Genomic DNA, 23,216 nt, shown 5'->3' on the forward strand with positions numbered 1-23,216 from the left:
CATACACGCAGCACACACACACTCATACACGCAGCACACACACACACTCATACACGCAGCACACACACACACACACACATGCAGCACACACAGAGAGAGACAGAGAGAGACTGGCTCAGAGTGACTTTGTGCTGGGACCTCACATCCACTTACAATTCTCAATAGGTTTTTATAGTTCCTCAAGAAACTCATGAGAATTCAATGAAAATAACAATAATAACGAAACCAACTCCATTCAAAAACAACCAAAGTGCTTTAATAAACATTTCACAGAAGAAAATGTACAGAGGGTCAAGAAACACATGAAGAGAGTCTAGGTCACTCAGCAGAGAGCACACATCAAAAGCACGAAGTGTCACCATCATGTCTACTAGAAGACTGTCCTCAAGAGCCAGAAAAGCACAAGCCGACTTCAGCAGGCTAAGGCAATAGAATCACGTGAAACCAAAGACTCAAGCGTAGCCTGGCAACACAGAAAGTCCTGTCTCCAAAAGAAGCAGAAATCATAAACATTGGTGAGGATGTGGAGAAAGGGTATCCTTTGTGTGCTATTGGTAGGAGTGTAAAATTAACACAGTAGCTGTAGAGTGTAGTATGGCAGTTTCTCAGAAGTTTAAACTTATATTAACCATACGGTCCAGTAATTCTGCCTCTAGGTATGTACCTTTAGCAATTGAAAACAGCATCTTAAACAAGTATCTATCCACAGAACTATCTAGCAGAAGTATCTAGCAGAACTATCCACAGAAGCCAATCGCAGAAGCAGCCTGACTGTCCATGGCAGGAAGAGTACATAAACAAAGTACAGTGGGTGCTATGCCTAAAATAGTCCAATTGATAGAAACAGAGACCAGGCAGAGGTTGTTGGTGTGTGGGGTATGGGGGGGAGAGACAGTGGGGAGTTACTGTTTAGTGAAGAATTTTGGCTTTACACTATAAAAGAGCTCTGAGAAACAGATGGTAGTAATTGTTGTACAATATCTGAAAATAGTTAAGAATACATAAATGATTATTACACAGGTGGTTAACATGCTACTTGAGTTACACAGTTAAGTGTTACACCACAACACTTAAAAAACCATGAGTGCGACCCCTTCAAACTATAATAACAACCAATCTGGCAAGACATATCCATGAGCGCGATAATGGCATGAATGTGATGGAGGTAAATGGCTAGTTTCCAGATGGACTTAGCGCACACTCTACAGCAAGAAACACATGCCTCGCAACTGACCAAGAACCCAGGGCTGGGGAGCTCATTGGCCCCAGAGGTAAACATACTACTGTTTATTACTTTCCTAAGCTGACACAGCAGCATACACCCCTCCAAATTCCTGTCTCTATACCCAAAGAGTACTGTAGCTCTCAGACACCATCAGAGAACTTTCTTTGTTTAGGAAATAGTGCTTAACACAAAAACTCAGAACTAGTCAAAGCACCTTGTGGAATGTTTGTCCACAAATGGTGCGTCTATATCCCACCCCTCCCACAAGGCTTGGAGCCTAACATGGAAGTGGGTGAGGATGGAAAGAACATAAGAGCCAGAAGGCAGGGAGGACTAGATGGAAATAGTGTCTTCTGTACATGACAACTTCACTCACAAACTCACAGAAGCTGTAGTTGCCTGTACAGGACCTGCACAGATGAAGCCAGTCTACATTCTATACTAGACTGTGGAGGGGCTCTGAGACTCTGCCAGTCTACATTCTATACTAGACTGTGGAGGGACTCTGAGGCTCTTTCCCTAGGTGAGGACCTATTGAGAAGGACGGCTGTTGTGGAGGCAAGGGCAACTGTTCTTTAAGGTGATAGTCCTCTGGCAGGGTGACCGTGCTCCAGTGAATGGCTCCACTCCTATGAGTACGTAGGTAGCACAAACTGAATTCAGTGGCTTATACAGAGGAGGAGGAGGAGGAGGAAGAGGAGGAGGGGGAGGAGGAGGAAGAAGGAACAAGAAGAAGAGATGAAATCAGAGAGAGGGTAGTGGCAAATACAGAAATATATTGTATGCATATAGGAAAACTTTAACCAATTACTAAAATAGCATATTTATTTTAAAGCACATAATAAATAGGAGGGCTAGAGAGAGAGCTGAGAAGTTAAGAGCACTAGCTGCTCTTCTGGAGGACTTTGTTTCAATTCACAGCATCTACATGGGGGCTCACTATTGTCTATAACTCTAGTCATTGGGAATCCAATGCCCTCTTCTGGCCTTGTGGGTACCCACATGGTACACAGACATACGTGCAGGCAAAACACCCACATACATAAAAATAAACTAATCAAAATTTAAAACCACATGTATAATAACTAAAACAACAGAAACCCAGCATGTGTGAGCAGGTTATGTTCTGAGAAGCCCAGGCATCAGAGGAGCAGACGGGAAACAAAGAAGGAGAAACTCCAGCAGAGCAGATGGGTCTCATCTTCATAAAGCTAATCAGATGGGGCTGGTCTTCATAAAGCTAATCAGAATGCGCTTCTTTTTTCTTCACAGAGTCACTTTTCTCTCAAGAAGGGAGCTGCAGCCTTAGGGATCGGAACAGACAGTGTGATTCTGATTAAATGTGATGAGAGGTGAGCACTGACCAGCCCTACCCCACAGGTACCTCTTTATCTGCAAAGAGACAGTGACTACTGGGCAGCAAAGCTGAGACAAGGCCACACTTGGGAGCACAGACTCCAGGCAGTTTTTAAATGTTGTTCCTTGAAACCATGGAGCTTTGCACAATTACTGGAGAAATTGGAATCTTTGTTAAACCAATCAAAAAGTGCCTTCACCAGCCAGTGTAGAGGGACATTTATCACTTGGGCACATTAGTAGCAGGCATCTGAAGCAGAGATTGGTATGGAGACAGCACTGAGCAGCATGGATTATGTAAACTTCCTGAAGTAAATGATGCCCCATCAACTCAATGGCTTTGGGCAGCAACCAAAGGGTTCTCTTGAGGAAAGTCTGTCTTAATTGGCACCGGGATTCAGAGTTTTCTAGGAAATAGGTATGATACTATTTGGGGGTGGAGGTAGCACTCAAAAGCATTTTTAGGCAAACCATGTAAAGACTGACAAATTTGGATCTTATCAAACATTAGATTCTGCCCATTCACCAAATAAAAAGGAAGTGGGTCAGTGAGACATTTATTGGTCCAAAGGTGTTTATCAGATAGCTGTGTTCTGTCTGGCACCTGGCTCCATGAAAGTTTAGTACAGCAGGGGGTGTAAGTGGGAAGATGCCATAGATCAGGAGGAGACAGCTGTAAGGTTGGGTGTTCAGTGTGGGCTGTACTGTACTGCGAGAATGGTGGGCTTACCCTTATTTTTCAACAAAAACTTCACATTTGGAGGGGACCATTCTAGTGAGGGAAGCCAGAGTACACCTTCAGGAGGGTGGGCCCACAGCCACATGTGCAAGAAGACCCCCACAGCTGTCTTCTGATGGACACTCGCGGGAGCTAGCTTTGGTGCTCTGGCTAAAGAAAAACTCAGTCCTTAGTTGAAACCATGAAGGAGAGTCAACACATGCATTCTATTTAAGCTTTTGTTTGATTGGACTGTGTTCTCCTGAACTGAAAAATCAAAAACCATTCTAAGTTTACATATACTCAAATAAAAGGAGAGTAAGATAGGGTGATATAAACCCCCAGATTATCACTTGTATATTAGTGGAAATTGCCATAACTGAAAATAATTTTCATGTGTATCAATGAATCAAAAGAGTAACATGTAAAGTAAGTCCTTTACTCACAAACCTGAATTCAGTTTTCTTTCCGTTAATACAAAATTTAATATTCTCAGTGATAGGGCTACTGAATTTTTATTCATGTGTCATTGTGTCTATTCCTTTTCTCAAACTTGGTATAATCTCACTTGAAGGTAATAGTCACAGATTTTTGATTTAATGGAATCCAAATTTGTGGTGTGTTCATATGTCTTAAGGACATAAAAGTGCATTAATATTTAGGGGAAAATATGTGTGGATAGAGCTGAGTATTTCAGAGTCAGAATAAGCCATTGAAGGAAAAGATGTCTCTCAAAGATTTAGTTAAAAGGAAAAGAAACGTGTGTTATGTGGATAATAACTTGGAAGGGTACAGAATTCACACATGATCAAAATGGGCTCTGCAAGTGCAGTGTCAGGCACAATGCCCATGATTTCAGATGGTACAAATGCCACAGCACAAACAGCAATCGAAGAGAAGGGAAATACTACAACAGGGGAGTCACACAGAGGGCCGTACGCACCTAATTGTACCTGTGGGCAGTGGGAGTTAGATGGATAAAGAGGAATGGAAGAATGTTCCAGGCAGGGACCAGAGCACATTCCAAGCATGAGTCACATAACAACTCAGGGTAGAAGGATGTGGTCACAATGTCCTTGTCAGAAAGGAGCTTATGAACCATGTTAAGCTGACTTTCCGTTGAAATCACAGAATGTCCTTCAGGTGTCTCAAGCAGGGAGGCAACATTATAGCTCTGTTTGAGGAATCATCTGAAATATGATGGTGCGTGGGCTAGAGGATAGAAGTTGATGGCTGTGGTAGCAGTGTGAACAGGGAGTGGCAAACAGTGGGAAGACTGCATGGATGTGGAAAACAGGAGTGACGTCCAGGCTGAGAGGTGGGCCAAGGGTGGACGGCAGACTCTGGCTCCTCAGCTCTGGTGGCTCAGCACTGTTCTCTGAGATGAGGCACTCTGGCTAAGGGGAGGAGTTGTGGAGACATAGAGATGTTGAGTTTATAAGACATCATGGGAGAGTAATAAGTAGTGGTTGTACAGGTGAGCTCAGGAGATAGAAGAAGCCAGGAAGCAATGGACCTAGGAAGGAACCCAGGAAAGAAACCATCAAGAAAGAAGAGCCTGTGTGGTCAGAGGAGGACAGAAAGGGAAGAGTAGTCAAGGGCCATAAGAGTTCCCAGAGGCAGAAGCTGGTCAACAGTGTCAACTCTGCCTCCAGTGAAGTGTGACTAGCAGCCCACTGATAGCACCATAATTAGCACAGTGGAGTTGCTTAGGCTGTGAGCGGGTTCAGTGGAGGCATGAGGGGAGAGGCAGTTTATGGGATTGACAGTGACTGGTAGGTGTGGAAAAGAACAGGACAGCATTAGCTAAATTTCCACGTCCTAGAGGGTGAGCCCAGAAAGGCCGATGCCAGGAGGAGTGTTGATTCCACAGCCATCTTTGGTTTTATGTGTCTGTTAATGTTGCTAGGTCAAAAACAGGAATGCACTGTTGAACCCAAGATGATTTGAGCACGATTTCTTATTTTTAGCTACTATGTTAAATTTTTGAACATTTTTTATGCAAAGTAATAGACACTGTAGAAACTATAACTGTTAACGACTACCTTTTTCTCAAACTCGCTATACTCTGATTTGAAAACAATATAAATGATTAAAATGAAGTACCAAATAGAAGAGCTCAGAAATAGGGCACCATAGGAGCAAGCAGGAGCACCACCATACCAGGGCCACATGCGTGTTGAAGCCAGAGGACAACCTCATGTATTGTTTTCCTTAGGTATTGTTTGCCTGGTTTTTGAGACAGATCTCTCATTGGCCAGATCTCTCATTGGCCAGGAACTCACTGGTTAGTGGAGGCTGGCTGAGGGGCCCCTCCCCTACAGCCACTTCCTCCACCACTCCACCAGCAGGGTGACCACTGCCCAGCCTGTGGTTAAGTAGTTCTTCACTCTCCTTCAGTCTGGAGCCTTTCCTCCACTCATTTACCTTTCTTGGGATGATTTTTTTCTTTCCTGTTTTAATTTCTTTTATTTCTGTCTAACTCTGATGCCCAGGCCTCCCTGCCTCTGGCTCCCAAGCACTGGGATCACAGGTGTGCTTGAGAATTATCTGATGCTATTTCTGAAGGACTAGATAATTTATTTGTGTTGTCTGATTTTTTTCTCATGATTCAATTCAAGTGAGGTGTGTGGAGCAGGGATTCCAGCAAAGCAGGACTTCTCCTTGCCAGCTTGTCAGGAGACTGGGGTCACTATTAACAATGTTAACCGTAACTATTCTAAAATAAGGGTACTCTCTTTACTGTGAGTACATGATTTGAAGAGGTAGCAGTGTGTCCTGTAGCATTCAGCCACTACTTAGCTGAGCATCCATTTCTAATTCTTATCTGAATTGTTTTGAGGATTTTGAAATGTTCGTTTTCTAACTCCATCCTTCTTGTTTATTTGTCAATGCCTGTGTTCGATGGGACTCATGGCAACTTTCAGAAACTAATTCTCTCCTTTCCGCTCCCACTCCTTCTCTTCCATTTCTCCATCTCTTTTTCTTTTCCCTTCAGACTTTCTTTTCCATTATCTCAATTGCTAGTAATTTGTTGTGCCTGTGCAGGAGATAAGTCTGACAAGGACACGTGATACCTGGTTGACACCACAGTAGAAAGGGTCACTGGCTGCACCTGGCTCAGGCAGCAAGAATTCTATTGTGGTTGTCTGACTGATGTTGGAACACTAATTAAGTACTAGTGTTTTGTAAACATTTTTGCTGTTTTAAAACCATTCCTCCAGCTTTTGAGATCATGGCTCCCTGTGCTTGTTAAAGTACCACACTTTGTCATACAATTTAGTAAAACAACTGAAAGTGTAAATAATCTGGGGTCATTAAACACTTTTGTTAAATTAACTGAATTGGAGCCAAGGCTTCAACTGAGAACCTTATGGGGCTACTTCAGAACCCTGGGGAGCGCCCACAGGCACAGTAACAGGACAGACCAGCAAGAGACACTGAATCAGTTATTACAGAGCAGAGCTGGGAAGCCCAAGCATCCAATTCCCTCCAAATTTCTATGCAGAGAATTCGGACGCACTTGTGATGTCCTACACGAGGAAGTTACAAAATAGTAACAGCCAAGACTCATAGCTTGTTACAAGTGGTCACAGTCCACCTGCTGTAAGCAACTGACCTAATTAATTCATCTAACACAAAATAGTATATGCCTCACATGTACCCTTATTGACACAGTGTTATTATGGTATGTGGCCATACAGGCAATCATGTAAAACATTATGGCGAGCTGTCCTTTCTCATTTAGCTTATATCAAAGCCACAGATGCTGTGTCCAAGGTCACATGGTTGGTAAGTGGGAATCAGGACTCAGAAGAGACCTACTAACTTTCACCAGTTAAGAAAACTGCTTCTTCTCTCTCCTGTCATTATTATAGTCAAATGCACAGTGCTGTCTCAACTGTGTTGAGTGTACATTTTAGTGGCATCCAACTCTCACATTGTAAAACCACCATAAACTGGAAATGTGCCCATCAGATAACAACCACCGATCACCCTCTTCCCTGTGCCTGCCAACCACCATTTACTTTTATTGTATATTCTCTATATGTGGATTTGGTAGAGGATTGTGTTACTCTTGGTCCCTGCTCATTAAAGTATGATCACCTAGTGACTTTTTATGAGAAGTCTTAGCATAATGTCCTCAAAGTTTGTCCATGTTTATATCTTAGAATCTCTTCCTTTTCAGGGGTAAATAATGTCCCATTGTACACATGTATACCACATTTGTTGATTCCTTTTCACTTTGGGGTATATAAGCCATTAGCTCCTTCAATAAATGGATCTCTAAGTATTTTTATTATTTTCAATTGAAATGAATTGGTTTTTTTCATTTTCTCATTTAGATAAATCATTGCTGGCATAGAGGATTCCAGTGATTTTTTTTTTCCCTTGTGGATTTTGGTGTCCAGAAACCTTACTGAATTCAATAATTACTTTTGAACAACTTTTTGGTGGAATCTTTACAGTTTTCTCTACATACAATCATGTCATCTGAAAGCAGAAACCTTCACTTTCTATCGGACTTGGCTGGGTTTTACTTCCTTTCCTTGCCTTGTCTCTGGCTGGGACATGCGGTGCTTCGCTTGCTAGGAGTGACAGACAAGACCTGCCATCCTTGCCTTTTTTCTGATCCTAAGATTTCAATTGTCAGCACTGAGTACAATGTGCTGACTGTGGGCTTTTCATATACGGCTTCAACTACACTTACCTACACTTTTTCTATACCTAAGTCATTGGGAGATCTTACCACAAGGGGATATTGATTGACTCTTGACAAAGGCTGTTCCTGCAACTATGGAGATGCTCATGTGTTAGTAACTTTTTAAAAAAAAAAAATAATTGTTACAGTTTTTGTCTTAACCAAGCTAGCTCCCAAATAATGGAGCCTGGACTATTATTTTTATTTACACCTTTAAGGCACAACAACTGAGCAGTATTAATCTATTTTAAACTTCTAAAATAATCTGGCTACCTCTCTGCCAAATTCCCAGAGACACTTGGATTTTATGGCTTTCTCTACTCTAGGTGTTTTTCCATGGTCTTCTGAACTCTTTCCCCATAGATCCTCCCTCTCCCTCTCCCTCTCCCTCTCCCTCTCCCTCTCCCTCCCCCTCCCCCTCCCTGGCACATGCCTGGAATACCAAAACTTGGGAAACTGAGGCAGGTGTAGGTCAGCATAATGAATCCCTCTCTCAAGAGGAAAAACCTGCCTTTCGTGCATCCGTTAGAACAACACTGTGGTGTTTCTTCACTTTGAACTATTGCAGAGATGACATACACTGAAATGCTAACAGTTCCTACCTCCACACACCTGTAACAAACTCTACTTGGTTCTGGTAGATCTCTAGTGTCCTTGTTTGTTTTCAAAGATGTCCTGATTTCTTGGAGACTTTGTAATATTATTTATGAAATGTTTCCATATTTAACAGAACCAGCAAGTTTCAAAATATGAATTGCATCCTTTTCTCTATGAATTTTAAGCCATTATTACCAATGGTAAATTTATAAGATTTACCCATTATTACCTATGGTAAACTTGTAAGACTTACCCATTATTACCTATGGTAAACTTGTAAGATGGTTTACCCATTATTACCTATGGTAAACTTGTAAGATGATTTACCCATTATTACCTATGGTAAACTTGTAGGATTTACTCATTATTACAAACCCACACCTGGTGACACTGGGGTGACTGCTTGGAGGAACTTTCTTGCCATTTATTTTTATCTTTGGATTGGGGGGGGGGTTGCAGTATTTGTTTGCATGTTTGTTTTTGGTTTTGGTCATTAAGTTGTTCTTTTCTTCAATGTTTTTGTTTTTGTTTTTGTTTTTTTCTCCCCCTGCCCTGTGTGTTGAGAAAAGGATGCTAGGAAGCTGGGTTCCCACTATTGATATCTTCTAAGTCCCTCGAGACAGGGTCTCTCACTAACCCTGCAGTCACCTTTATTTGTTTATTTACTTACTTACTTACTTACTTGCTTGCTTGCTTGCTTGCTTACTTACTTACTTACTTACTTACTTACTTACTTGCTTGCTTACTTACTTACTTGCTTGCTTACTTACTCACTCACTCACTCACTTACTTACTTACTTACTTGCTTGCTTGCTTGCTTGCTTACTCACTTACTTACTTACTTACTTACTTACTTACTTACTTGCTTGCTTGCTTGCTTGCTTGCTTGCTTGCTTACTTACTTACTTACTTACTTGCTTACTTACTCACTCACTCACTTACTTACTTACCTACTTACTTACTTACTTGCTTGCTTGCTTACTTACTTGCTTGCTTGCTTGCTTACTTACTTACTTACTTGCTTGCTTACTTACTTACTTACTTACTTACTTACTTACTTGCTTGCTTGCTTGCTTGCTTGCTTGCTTACTTACTTACTTTGGCTAGGTAGGCAGGCCAGTCACCCTCTCCTACCTGCCACAGCAGGACAAATCTGAACTCATGGCCAGTGCTCTTCTTTACCACTGGGCTATCCCCCCACCACTCAAAATTTCTCTATCTCCTTGAGTAAATCCTTAACATTTACATTTGCCTAAGGAAGAATCCTTCATTTCCTTGAGAATTTTAAGATTACCCTAAATTCACAGAAAGCACACTTTATATATTCAGAAATAGTTCACAGCCTCCTTTCTCACCTGAGGTAATGCCACTTCTCTTGTTAACTCTTTCATGAACAATCTTCCACTTTCTATCGAAATGACCCAGGTTCCAAGGTCAAGAGCTTGGTCTACTCTGATGGCTGCCTCACACTGACAACAGCACCTTTCCTTCCTCTGCGCCACCCCAGGCTGTCTCCTTACTCTCTTCTGTTATCTAGACTCTTTTCTATCTTCTGTTTGACTTCATAACATTTGCGCAAAACATTTTCTTCTAAGGATGATTTGGAAGACACTTTTTATTTTTATACAGAATAGTCTCACTTTTTTCTCTAAAATATTTCACTTTTTATTTATTTTCCTTTGTTTTTTGTTTATTTGTTTTTGTTTTAACTTGATTAGGTTTTTTTGACACAGGATTTCTCTGTGTATCCGTGACTGTCCTGTCTGTAATCTAGGCTGGCATTGAACTCTGAGATCTGCCCGCCTCTGCACTCCCCAGTTCTGGGATTAAAGATGTGTGCCACCATCACCTGGCCTATATTCTTTTTTATAAAATCGGTTTTATGCAATATATTTTGACCATATTCTTTCCTCTCCTCCAACTCCTCCCGGATCCATCCTCCCCACCAAATTTCATCTTCTATCTCTCCAAAACAAACAAAAATTAAATCAAGCTAACAAATCAACAACAACAACAACAACAACAAAAAAATCCAATAAGGAAAAAAAATACTCAAACAAAATGAAACAAAAAGCCCCACAAAAACCCCAGAGTTCATTTTGTGTCCTGGCATGGCGCCTTCCCTGGAGTGTGGTTGATAATCCAGTGACACTCAATCAGAGAAGCGGATTTTCCCTTTCCTTACTGATTTCCATTTCACATAGCTTCTTGGTTAGGGTGGGGGCCCTTGTCCATGTCCTTTTCTCAGTGTTGGGATATTTTTCTAGTCTGAATCCATGTGGGTCTTCTGTATGCTGTCACAGTGTCTGTGAGTCACTATGAACATCACTCCAGTTGTTCCTGAAGTACTGTCTCACCTCTTTCAGCTTCCCTTTCCAAGCAGATCCCTGACCCCAGAGGGGAGGAGTTTAATGAAGACATCCCATTTAGGACTGAGTGCTTCTAGTCCCTCACTCTCTGCTCATTGTCCATTTGTGGGTCTCTGTGTTAATTGCCATCTACTTACTGTAAGAAGTTTCTCTGATAAGAACTGAGCAGAGCTCTGCTCTATGGGTAGCTCAGTAGATCATTAAGAATATTGTTATTCCAACTCAATTCTTCACCAAGTTAGAAAGGGCGATTTGCAAATTCATCTGGAATAACAAAAACCCTAGGATAGCAAAACTATTCTCAATAATAAAAGAACCTCTGGTGGAATCACCATGNCTGACCTCAAGCTGTACTACAGAGCATTTGTGATAAAAACTGCATGGTACTGGTACAGTGACAGACAGGTAGATCAATGGAACAGAATTGAGGACCCAGAAATGAACCCACACACCTATGGTTACTTAATCTTTGACAAAGGAGCTAAAACCATCAGTGGAAAAAAGATAGCATTTTCAACAAATGGTGCTGGCACAACTGGCAGTTATCATGTAGAAGAATATGAATTGATCCATTCTTATCTCCTTGTACAAAGCTCAAGTCTAAGTGGATCAAAGACCTCCACATAAAACCAGAGACACTGAAATATATAGAGGAGAAAGTGGGGAAAAGTATTGAAGAAATGGGCACAGGTGAAAAATTCCTTAACAGGGCAGTTCATGGTCTTAAGACATTTAATGTAGAAAGGCGGAGAGAGGGAGAGAATAGAGAAATAGAGGCCGACCATGGGAATGTGGAGAGAGGGGGAGCAAGAGGGCAAGAGAGGGAGGTGAGAGTAAGGGAGGCAGGAGGAAGAGGGTAAAAACAAGAGAGGGAGGAGGGGCAAGCAGTCCCTTTTATAGTGGGCCAGGCCTACCTGACTGTTGNCAGGTAACTGTGGGGAGGAGCATACCTGGCTGTTGCCAGGTAACTGGGGGTGGAGTCCAGACAGAATACCAGGAGCTTGGGGGTTGCCCTATGTGACTGATGGCCACAAAATTATGGATCCGGGGCCTTGTGTCAGGATCCTAGTGTCTGAGAGTGTGGCAAATTTCCTTCCATCCCTTGCAGAGTCATCTGCTGGGTCTCTGGAAGTTAAACCTAGCTCTATCAGAAAATAGGCCCACACTAGGTTTTCTGCTAGGGCCGTGGCCTAGCTATTTTTAGTTTCTTGACCACCTAGCAGTATCATGAGTCTCATAACATCAATTAGAGCAGGTTGTTGAGATAGGGTCTCACTTTGTAGCTTAGGTTGTCCTGGACCTCACTACAAAGACTGGCTTCGAACTCTCAGAAATGCTCCTGCTTCTGCCTCCTAAATGTTGTGATCAGAGGGCCGTGCAACTACCAGAAGAGCTACATTATTAGTTTTTAATGTTCTACAAAAGCCATTGGGTTTGTTTGGTTGGTTGGCTGTTGGTTGTTTTGTTGTTGGTGGTGATGGTGGTGGGTTTTTGTCTTAACCTCGAATGTTACTTAGAATAGCAAAGCATGATTTAGTACATGGTGTTGTATGTTAGGCAGAGTTTTGTATTTTGTATTTTATAGTATTTATGCTTCCCACCCCATTTAGTCCTCATAGAAAACTCAAGGCCAGTGCTCCTGTTTTATAAATGAATAAAAAGAAAAACATATCGCTTCTAATACAGCTAGTTAGACTTGGATCTGCGATAGAATCCAATTCTTTCATACTCAGCTATCCCTTATCTACAAAGTAAGCAGTGATAATTCTCTTGCATTGTTGGTCGGGAACACATGAGAAAGCATAGCATGGTGAATACTTCTAAGCCTGGCTATTCCTTACCACTGCCAGAGGCACTGCAACATTGGTAACAATATTTGAGTCCTCTCTTCCCACATGAATGCTCTGGACAAAACCATGCCTATTTCCTAATAATTAAAGAAAATCTGGTAGAAATTTTTCAGTTTCTGAAGCACTGTAAGCAAGATCAATCACTATTGAGCACCGTTATGTGACCATCTAGAAGCCTACGTAGAGATATGTCCTTTCTCTACTAATGAGTTCAATGGATAGATACATCCTCTCCATTACGACCTTTATATAGGAAGATAGTTTCCACTTTTGGGTGCACACATAGGCAGGCATGAACCACAGTCCACAGGCCACAAAGACTTACTGATTTGGTATCTTACCACAAAGAATTTCCCAACTGACTAATGTCTTTCTGGGATTTTTCCCCAGGCAACTTTGCATCTGACACTACAGTGTGACTTTTTAAAAACTACACTTATCAAAAACTTCAATGAAAAATGGTCATACCAGACCCCCAGCTTGGTTTAACATCCCTCACCCAGCTGGCAGTGCCTTCTTCCACACGAATGGCTGGCACCAGTGGTTACCATGAGCTCACCAGCTTTTGGATGTGTGAATGTGAAAGGCATTTATTATATAGAGATCCTGGGTAGGCCTGGTAGGCCAGACATAGAGGATGCAAAGCTGTCATACAGAGCCTCTTACATACTACACAGTGCTTACCTGGAAAGGCTAGAAACCAGACAGGCAGCTATGAACCCTAAGAAAAGTCTGTTGGTGTTCACCAGATGTTCTCTGGCCCAACAGGCAGGCAGAGGGTGTCTGTGCTACATCTGGAGCCCCTTCTGTTTGCTGGCTGATAGCCACAAGGGCTCTGAAGTGTGAATCACATGAAAAGCCTTTAGCTGGCTTGTTACTTTATTACAGTAATACCCAGACTGAGTGTACACTTCTAAAGCATTATTTCTCTGTATGTGAACCTGGGTCTATCTGCATCATAATCATCTGGGCACATGTTAGGAATGCAGCTTCCTATATCTTTGTCTATCTATTGTTTCCCTCCCATGTTAGCATGGGAGAAGCCCTGGACAGATCTCAATAATAGCCCCATCAATTGCAAAAAGAAATGTCTTTGATGAGGGGGATACATGCACATATGAGCAATAGTAAATGGTCTCATCATGTATGTTCATGTGTGTAAAGAAAAGATCTGGAGTTAGGAAATATGAGAAACAAGACAAGAGGGGCTAGAGGAGGAAGTATGGAAGTTATATAGATGTAGTGCCCACATATGAAGTTCTTAAAACAAAATAAAATTAATAAAAACAATGATAAGTCTTATGTCCACAGCCCCAAACTGTCTGTGTGATCAGACATTAATATTCTCAGATACCACTATGGGCATGTAATAGGAAGTGAATTATGCATTCACTGCTGTTTCCCAGGCAGGCTTGGGTGATAATTCTGATTCCTGAAAGCAGGATGTTATTATCAAAGGATACAACCTCTCCTCAGTTTTCTTCAGGGATGTGGTCACTGGAAGACTGTCTAGCCATGCTCCAGTAGATGGACTCACATCCATTCACATACAGGCAGCATGAAGTGTATTCAGTGGGTTAGAAAAAACAGATGCGCACATAAAGTTTAGAGGGGAAATGGTGATGGTGAAGACAGGATAAGATGTGGAGGGGAAATGATGGGGGAGGATTTGATCAAAACACATTAATTGTGAGTACCAAATTCTCAGACAATTAAAAAGCAGAATCGAACCTTTCCAAATAGCCTTACTAATCAAAATGTCCCTCTAAGTTTGTCCTGGAAGCTTTATGTTTATTTTTTGTTATAATCCATGACTTTTGGCAGCCCCTTGTATCAGGTGGTCATTTCCCCTCTCAGCCTCCTCCTTTCTTTTGCTAAATGAAATAAAACTAGAGCGACGCCTGGAGGTCATTCCCAGGTCTAATATACCCCAACTCTTGACCACTCAGTGACAGCTGACTGGCTTATATGTAACAAAATACCCTGATGTAGTTTGATGAGTAAATAGAAATTATCAATCTGCCCACGACTCTCCAAGCTTGTAGAAAGTATAGAAATTTAAGAGATGTGTAGCCAGTTTCTAAGAGTTTTCTTTGAAGTTCCATGTTTCTATACAAAAATACCACAGCAATTTTAACTTATTTAAAACTTTAAGAGAGAAATACATTGCCAAATTTTCCTCAGAAGTTTGAATAGTTTGATGGAAGCAGGATGAGACATTCTGTGAAGCAAGACACAGCTTCATCAAGAGTGGGTCACAACCCTATCTAGGGTCACTTGCCTATGGAGATCATGAAAAATCTTGCAACAGTAAAAGGTTTATGACTATGCAATGAGCAAATATTAATTCAAAATCAACATGAAGTGATTCCAAGATGTTTCTAGCAGCATTCAGTCATGTTTGTATCCTGCATTTCACTACAGGTTTGATTCTGAACACTGTAAAAAGGACACTTTGTTCAGTGCATGCCTGCATGCTGCACAATACCAGCAACCATTACCTGAAACAACCTGACTAAGATTTAAGGCTATTGTAAGCTATGAATTGCTGTGATTTTACTGCACTACAAAATCTTCTGTTGCTGTAGAAACCCAAAGGTTTAGTGACAGAAATTGAAGACTTTTAACAGTTTTTTTTTGTTATACTTCACCATATAAATATCAGATTACTATGTCATTGGATTATATGTTGGAATGATTTTTTTTAATTGCTGTTATAAACATATTGGTCAACTCTAGAAAATCCAAAAGATGAGCAACATCCTGGAGCATAAAGTATTCAGCCAAGGTTTAATTCTTTGTGTAAAATTAAACGGGTACATGTATCACAGTGTAGCTGGTCTGCTTTCTCTGTTAACAAATGGTAAAATTATATTCATGCAAAAACTAATGTAAGTTTCTTGACTAGGAAAATAGTTCAGTCTACAGTACTTGTCTTTCAATCATAAAGTCATGAGTTCAACCCCCAGAATTCATGTTTAAAAAGCTAAGCCTAGTGGTAAGATTAAGACAAGCAAATTGCCTGGGGCTTGCTGGCCAATCAGCCTACCCCATTTGGTGAGTTTCAGGCCGGTGAAAGATTCTACCTCAGCAGAAACTATGGCCTATGGCCAGAGTCTGAGAATCAGCCTCCACAGATGTGCATACACACAAGCTCGTGTGCCTGTAAACATGCCCACCTATATACACATGAGCATGTAGGCACAAGCATATACCCACGCAAACAAGATAAATTGATCTGATTTATTATCAGTGTTTACTTGGGTACCTGCTCTATATCTATGTATCCAGAATTATACAAACATTTCTCAGGCAAAGGAGACCATGAATAGGTCTATGAAAGCTTGAATTAAAGGATATTCCTGAGAATCTATGAGGGATGGAAAATGTAGGGTGTAGGATGCTCGTGGAAGCTCATTCCCAGCTCCATTTCTCTCTTTCATTCCCGCCTCACAAGAGTCTGGACAACGTAATGCTCTGGCCTTGAGGGCTTACTCTTCATAGCAATATACCTGTAATACCTTTTGCTAAATTGCAAATGACACTCCAGTATCTAGTAACTTCTCCATTACTGTTGACTAAGTAATTTCATATGAATTACTTTGCTCTGCAGAGCCATCTAAGCCAGTGGTTCTCTTAGCTTTGAGGTTTAATGTCTGCTGTATATTCCAACTATTTTGTCATGCTTCTTTTTAAAATCTGTAATGAAATGTAACTGACATACACTCTCTAAAATTTTCAGATATTTTTAAAGACTAACGAGAGATTAGAGAATGAATCTATATTCGTTCTCACATATTTTTGGAAAGATACCCATAGGTATGATGAAGTAGCCAGGGGTCACTGTGTGTTTGGGAAAGAAATGGCATCAGAATTCAGTGATGCCTCTCCTTCTCCTGCCTTTGTAGCTAACTGATGATCATAGTAAGGAGGCACCTCTGTCCTTTAGGAAAGAGATATATTGGGAACAACATGATGTTTCTTCCTCATGTGTTTTTCTGTCTGAGTCTTTGAAATTTGAGTCCCAAAGTTTTGGCTGGCTTTATGCTTTCATACTATGTGGGTACATGGGTGGTTTGGGGCCCCACATTTTCATCCAAATGTCTCAAATGGATTTTCTCTTCCTAAAAACTATATGCCCACCCATTGGAAGGTTTGGAGTGAAAATCTGTTCTGAATTTCTTTTTCATTACCAAATTGCCTTGTTCCCAAAAAGGCCTGTTTCAAATTAATCAAAAGGATGAGCTTTAACAGACTGGTCAAAGGAGAGGAGCTGTGTGGCTATTTTACAAAAACATGGTGAAATCTAGTGTCTCCAAACAATGTGAAGCAATAGTCACATGTCATATAGGGAGATAAATACACTTGCTTCTATCCCTAGAGACAGCCAACAAGCTATCTTAATTGGGCACTAGTTAATGATATGAGTTGGTGCTGACTATCTTGAGGCTCCATATGCTGTGAAGACATCAAAGCAAACTAGTCCAGACAAACCAACATATTCCATTTTTCTTACAGAGGGAAAATGATTCCATCTGATCTTGAAAGAAGAATCCTTGAAGTCAAACAGAAAGTAAGTGATTTTGACACCGCAATATGTATTTTGATTTATAACATTTAAAAAGGTTATTTAGGTTTCATTTTTTTAGAAAGGATCCAAATCTCAATCTCTAAGCTTTAACTAGAATATGATTTTTTTTCATGCAATCATCATGTTGGTCTGAGTATACACACACACTCACACACACACACACACACACACACACACACACACACATCTGTGAAACATCACTGTCTATAACCCAACAGTACAATCAGGACAGCCTAGAGTGATCATATCTGTAACATTCATCCACCCTCTTGTAGCCATATCATATTATTTAAATTGGTTTTCATGTTGCTATGACTTGAAAAACAGTCCCATCATGTTGGGGTGTGTATATGTGTGTGTGTATGTATTTATGTATGTATATATATATATATATATATTATAAAAGTTTAAGTCACGGAGTAGATATTTATACAGAGATGAGGTTCCAAAGTCTCCTTATGTGCTAAGCTTGGCACACATATGAACAACCCTTCTCGTAACTAAGAACTAGAATGCTCATGCAGCATGCGATTGATAGTCACATATTAAACCATACAGCTGATTCTGAAGGCACAAATTTACAACTCTTTTAAAAATAACAAGAGTACTTCTTTGACTTGCAAAAGGCCCAGGGTTTGATCCCAAGCATTCATAAGTGTGGTCAAGGCGAAAGGATCAGAAGTTCAAAGTCATACTCAGCTACATATGAAGCTTGAGGCTATTTTGAAAGGTATATGAGACCCTATCTTAAAAATACAAAATGAAATAACAATATCCATCAAAGAGTATGCCCTTGAATCTTTCACATGCCAGCAATTGCTTTCAGAATTCTGTAAATTTTTGTAAATAATAGGCACAATGCCTGGTTTAGCAGTAGATGAAATTACTATGTGCTCAGCAGTAATCATTTATTTTCATATGACTTTTTTTCTCCTGCAGTTTTCATGTATTAGGAAGGTACCTAGTAACATGAACAATAAGATTAAATTTTTGCTGCCCCCTAAGGACAAACCCTGAAAATACCAGGGTCTGTAAACCAACAGGACAACGAGAACAGCCTAGTGTGACTATGCTGATTCTATCTATGATTTCTTCTGCCCCCTTGTAGCCATTTCCGATTATTTAAATCAATTTTCATGTAGCCACGGCTTAGAAAATGGTTATCCCCAATGGGAGGCCCTGAATAAATCACCTGAGCAACTCCACATAGAAGCATGGGCTGGCAGAGTCCTTTCTCCCTCCCGTCCCACCTGCCCATGCTAAAGGAGTTAAACTCGGGTGCCTGGAGGTGAAGAAGGAAGACTAGAAAGTAGGAAAGTAAATGAAAAGGATCAGTCAGTCTACCTGGAGTGTGCAAATGACTAGGGGACATCACTGGAAACCTTCAGTGCTGCTAACTGCTACTGTCACTGGGCAGACGTCAGGGGCAACTAGTGGACACTTCAGGATCTTGGAGGAGTCATTGATTTAGCCAGTCTGGAGTGTTGACAACTCTTCTGATGATTAAGGCAATCAATGCACATGGTGGAGGAGAGTTTCCATGTTTTCAATCGGCTCACTAAAAGAAGCCTGGACTTCTAGGGTAGTACCCATGCCTGTAGTTCCAGCACTCAGAAGGCTGAGCTGAAAGCACTGTCACATACTGAGGCCACTCTACATACTGAGTTCCAAGTGAGACTGGGCTATGTACATTGTCTCAAAAATTAAATGAGTAAATAAGTTCACAGACCTGTTTTTACACAACTGGGGCTTTCTTGGTTTGGTAGGGATTTGTTCCTTTCCTGGTGAGTGCCACAGCTGGAACCACTGTGTATGGGGCTTTTGATCCTCTCTTGGCTGTAGCTGACATCTGCAAAAAGTATAAGATCTGGATGCACGTGGATGTAAGTAACCCTCAGCAACTACCCATTAAACACCTTTGCACCTTCTTTTAGATCAAACTCATGGAATACAATTTGCATGCTCTCTCTCTCTCTCTCTCTCTCTCTCTCTCTCTCTCTCTCTCTCTCTCTCTCATTACATTTGTAATGGTGGCATCTCAGCTTTTAAGGATTTCAGAGGCACAGAACTTACATAGTATGTGATATTGACTGGAAACAGCCTGAGATTGATTATGCATTAAGATTTCCCCAAATGAAAATATTCTCGACATTGCCAGTACTTGAGCTGAACACTAGGTTCTCAATTCATTTGTCCATAATATCTCTAAATAAAAGTCACTCATACAAATAGTCACAAATATTTAGTCTCCCTTGTAGCTATAGTCAGAATTTACATTTGTAACATAAATCCATAGGATTGTAAAATTCAACATCAAGTTAGAAAATTATGTGCTCAGTGGAAAAAATGGGCTTTCCAACTTAAAATTAGGAAATGTCAATTACCGAATTTCTAATACGTTAGCTTCGTGAACTAAGAAGCTGAACTGTATTTGAGATGTTTTAACATAAGGTACCAAAATATGAAGAATGTACACCATCATTTTCAATAAAAACATATATGTTTTTTACAAGACTGGAGGAATTTAAGTTGAGTATGTTATTTGGTGTAGCTTGAAGATCAGTTGCCTTCTGCAAAGTTCTTGCTAATGATCCACAGTGTGGTAAAATATTTGTGATAAACAACCGATCACAAATCATCACCAACTAAGCACAATGTTTAATTCAGCTGATGGTTTTTACTCTCCTTTCCTTTTCTTTTGTTGTTGTTGTTGCAATATCTTCTTCCTGTAAGTTGTCACACATCCAGGTGCAAACTCTTTATGCTATTGTAAGCTTATACTGCAGCTAGCATTAAGATGGGTCATTCTGGCCTTCAACATAGATCCTGTTTAATGGTTTCCAGCCCATCCTATCCACTCCAACTGTGGCAACCATAGGCTTTCTCATTCTAAAGCATGGGGCTTCCAAAGGGATAACTTTAAAACCACAGCAAGTGATGGGAAAGCTGTCTTTCTCCAGCTCATGTAGACTAGGGAAATGTGACACCAATTTGGCTCCATAATTATAAATATATAATGTATAATTATAAGAGAGAACCAGAGACTTCAACCTTGAAATTTAAAGCCCTCACATTAGAAGATGGTCCATTCCCTTACTCAACATGGAACTATGCAGGTCATTTTCATAGGATGGCATTCCCATTAATATGGGAGACACCAAACTAGAAATCTAGGCCATAGAGAATTGCTACAGTCTTCCTCATCTGTTTTGCTTTTTCAGGCTGCTTGGGGTGGAGGGTTACTGATGTCCCGGAAACACAAGTGGAAGCTGAGCGGTGTAGAGAGGTATGTATAATTTCCTAGTCTGTAATGTAGAGTGTTAAAAAGCTACATAAAAGAGAACAGCACTCAACTTCTAAAGAAGGCTTGGAATTCCAAGACCACTCTGCCTGTATTTATGAGCCTTGCCCAAGCCTAAGAGAAAAAAAAAATGTAGCCCATGGAGAATGCCTTTCAAAATCGGGGTTTGTCTCTAGATTCGTTCCTTCCAGCTCTGAATCTAACACCATGATTTTACAACCTGCAAGCTGTCCACGTTTTTCTAGAAAGATCTATTGCTTTCATGTTACCATAAGAGTAGTATTCACAGCTTTAAAGATAGTTATACATAGTTTTATCAAAGTAGGTAAGTACCTTGTCATTTGTAATGCTGCAAGTTACCTTTGGGATTAGATATAGCCAGTTGAGTTGAAGTAAGACATGCCAGTAACTTCATTTTCCTGGCTTCATTCCACCATGACCCTTTTCTAACATAGCTTGGATTGATACAGTAAGTAGCTTTTATTTGGGGCTAGTGCAGCAGACCATTGAGAAATAATGAAGAACACTAAGAAAGTAATATTTGATTAGCATAAAACATATGGAGGTCCAAGGGGGAAAATGCAGACTGCAAAATATGGCCTCAGGCTATGCCTCTGCAACACAGCAGTTTTCCCATTACAGAAAGTCAACCAGGGCAGCTACAGTTGTGAGTTCTGACACTCTGGACAATGGAGAAAGCCTGAATTCATTAGAGGCTGCCAACTGCCTACTGCACCCTGCCAAGCAGCCAGATACTGCCCAGGAAAAACTTCACCCTGGCTCTGCCCCTAGATATCTTGGCACACGTTCCATTTCAGGACTGGAGAAGAGACTTCGGGAGCTTGGGAGCATCTGTCAGCACACAGAGAGGCCTCACCAGAGAGGATTTGTGTGATTGATACTCAGCTCACGGGCACAGAACCCATGACTATTGATATGAGAGAGAAGGAGGCTGAGGAGAGAGCTAAGAGTGCCCTGTTGAATTATCAGAAGTAAGCCTGGAGAAAACTCAGGACAGAGCAGCAAGTCCCATGCCGTGGACTGACTGTTCCTGAGTCTGATGCCAGGGTTAAGTCACTAGCACTATCTTTGTTCTGATTCCAAGGCTCATGGGTGAGGGGAGATGAGAGCAGGTGAGCTTCCACCTAAGTTTAGTTAGAACCGTACATGCCTACCCAGAATTAAACTCATGTGCTTTCAGAAGTGGCCAGTGCACAATACCTTCTATGCTCTGATTGTTTCTGACTGACAGAAAGTATAAGCATCTTTTATACTACCTTTAATGCCTCCTCACTCTGCAAGTGCAGAGAACCATGGCACACCCCACCACCACCATCACTTGAAAGCTCACTAAATTACCTACCTGGAGCCTCAGAAAAACAAACACCCACACGCTTTTGTACTGAAGACTATTATTTGAGAGGAAAGCTCAGAGTATTCATCTTGGAACATGGAGTCCTTTGTGTTCTTGCTGCCACAATTCTCAAAATCAGGTTACAACTAAATTTACCAAACATAATAGCCAAGGATGAAATACTCAGAAATAAGGCCACTGCCATGTCATGCTTTGAGCACGAAGCTGATGGTAACTATCCTGGAGTTTCTTAGCATGATGTGCACTCTCTTTGGGGAATAAGATCACAGAACTGTTGGAAATTGGTGGAGCACAATTGTATGTGGGCTTAAGTTTAGGAAAGAAGTGTGCCTAAGTTGGAGAAATAAATTTTCTGTAAGTATCACAAGTTAAAGCTTATGACTCACTCCAGAGAAAAAGGAAATCCATGATCCATCGCTTCTCTGTGGTTTCAGGGCATTCCTGAGTGACAGTCACAGGATAATGGCAAAGCATTGTCCAGCATCCTGTTTGGGAACAAACCAAATCCTTCAGGCGACTCTCTTGCTAGCACTACATTTCCTAGAGTCAGCATAGCCAAGAAGGCCTGCTAGGAGCCTAAATACTCCAGAGAATGACTGACATTGTAAACCAACTCTTTAGTCCCTTCTTCCAGGCCAGGGAATTTAATGGCTCTCTTAGGGTTGTAGTAAAACAGAAGTGGCAGCATCACTTGCCTTTGATCCTATCTGAGAGCCAAGGCAAGCATTCTGACAAGGAAGTTGGAGGAAGAAATGGTCCTTCCTAGATCTCATCATTTCAGGCAACATGTGCCAGGCATCAGCTCTGGAGCTTAGCATCATCCAGGGAGGAGCAGAAAGGAAAGAAGGGTATTCCCTCTGGAGAGCAGAGATGTTTGGTAAATGTCCTTGAAAAAAGTTAAGTTCAGTCTGATTGGAGGGTAGGGTATATTTGTGGCCTTCCATGTAGAGGCAGGGCAGAAAAGTTGTAGAAATACAGATATCCTATCCATGGAGTTGGCAGAATATCTTCCACAAATGTAAGTCACCAGGAGTGCTGTCCGGATGCCATGGACCCCTGAGCTGGATTGTTCATTGACTTAAACAAGATCTGGGGTACAATAAGTACCATCATTCATCATTTCTTCCCAAGG

At 41.1% G+C, this 23,216-nt stretch overlaps 1 protein-coding gene across 1 annotated transcript in view; it reads left to right on the forward strand.

Moving 5' to 3' along the window:
* Positions 1-23,216, forward strand: part of Gad2 (glutamate decarboxylase 2) — a 70,761-nt gene that overhangs the window by 26,430 nt on the left and 21,115 nt on the right. The window contains exons 8-11 of the mRNA XM_021192941.2: positions 2,498-2,577; positions 17,336-17,390; positions 19,175-19,291; positions 20,630-20,694. Of these exons, the coding sequence (XP_021048600.1) occupies positions 2,498-2,577; positions 17,336-17,390; positions 19,175-19,291; positions 20,630-20,694 (317 nt within the window). The remainder of the gene's footprint in view (positions 1-2,497; positions 2,578-17,335; positions 17,391-19,174; positions 19,292-20,629; positions 20,695-23,216) is intronic.

The sequence above is a fragment of the Mus pahari genome, chromosome 3 (genome assembly GCF_900095145.1).
Source record: "Mus pahari chromosome 3, PAHARI_EIJ_v1.1, whole genome shotgun sequence".
Taxonomy (NCBI): Eukaryota; Metazoa; Chordata; class Mammalia; order Rodentia; family Muridae; genus Mus; species Mus pahari.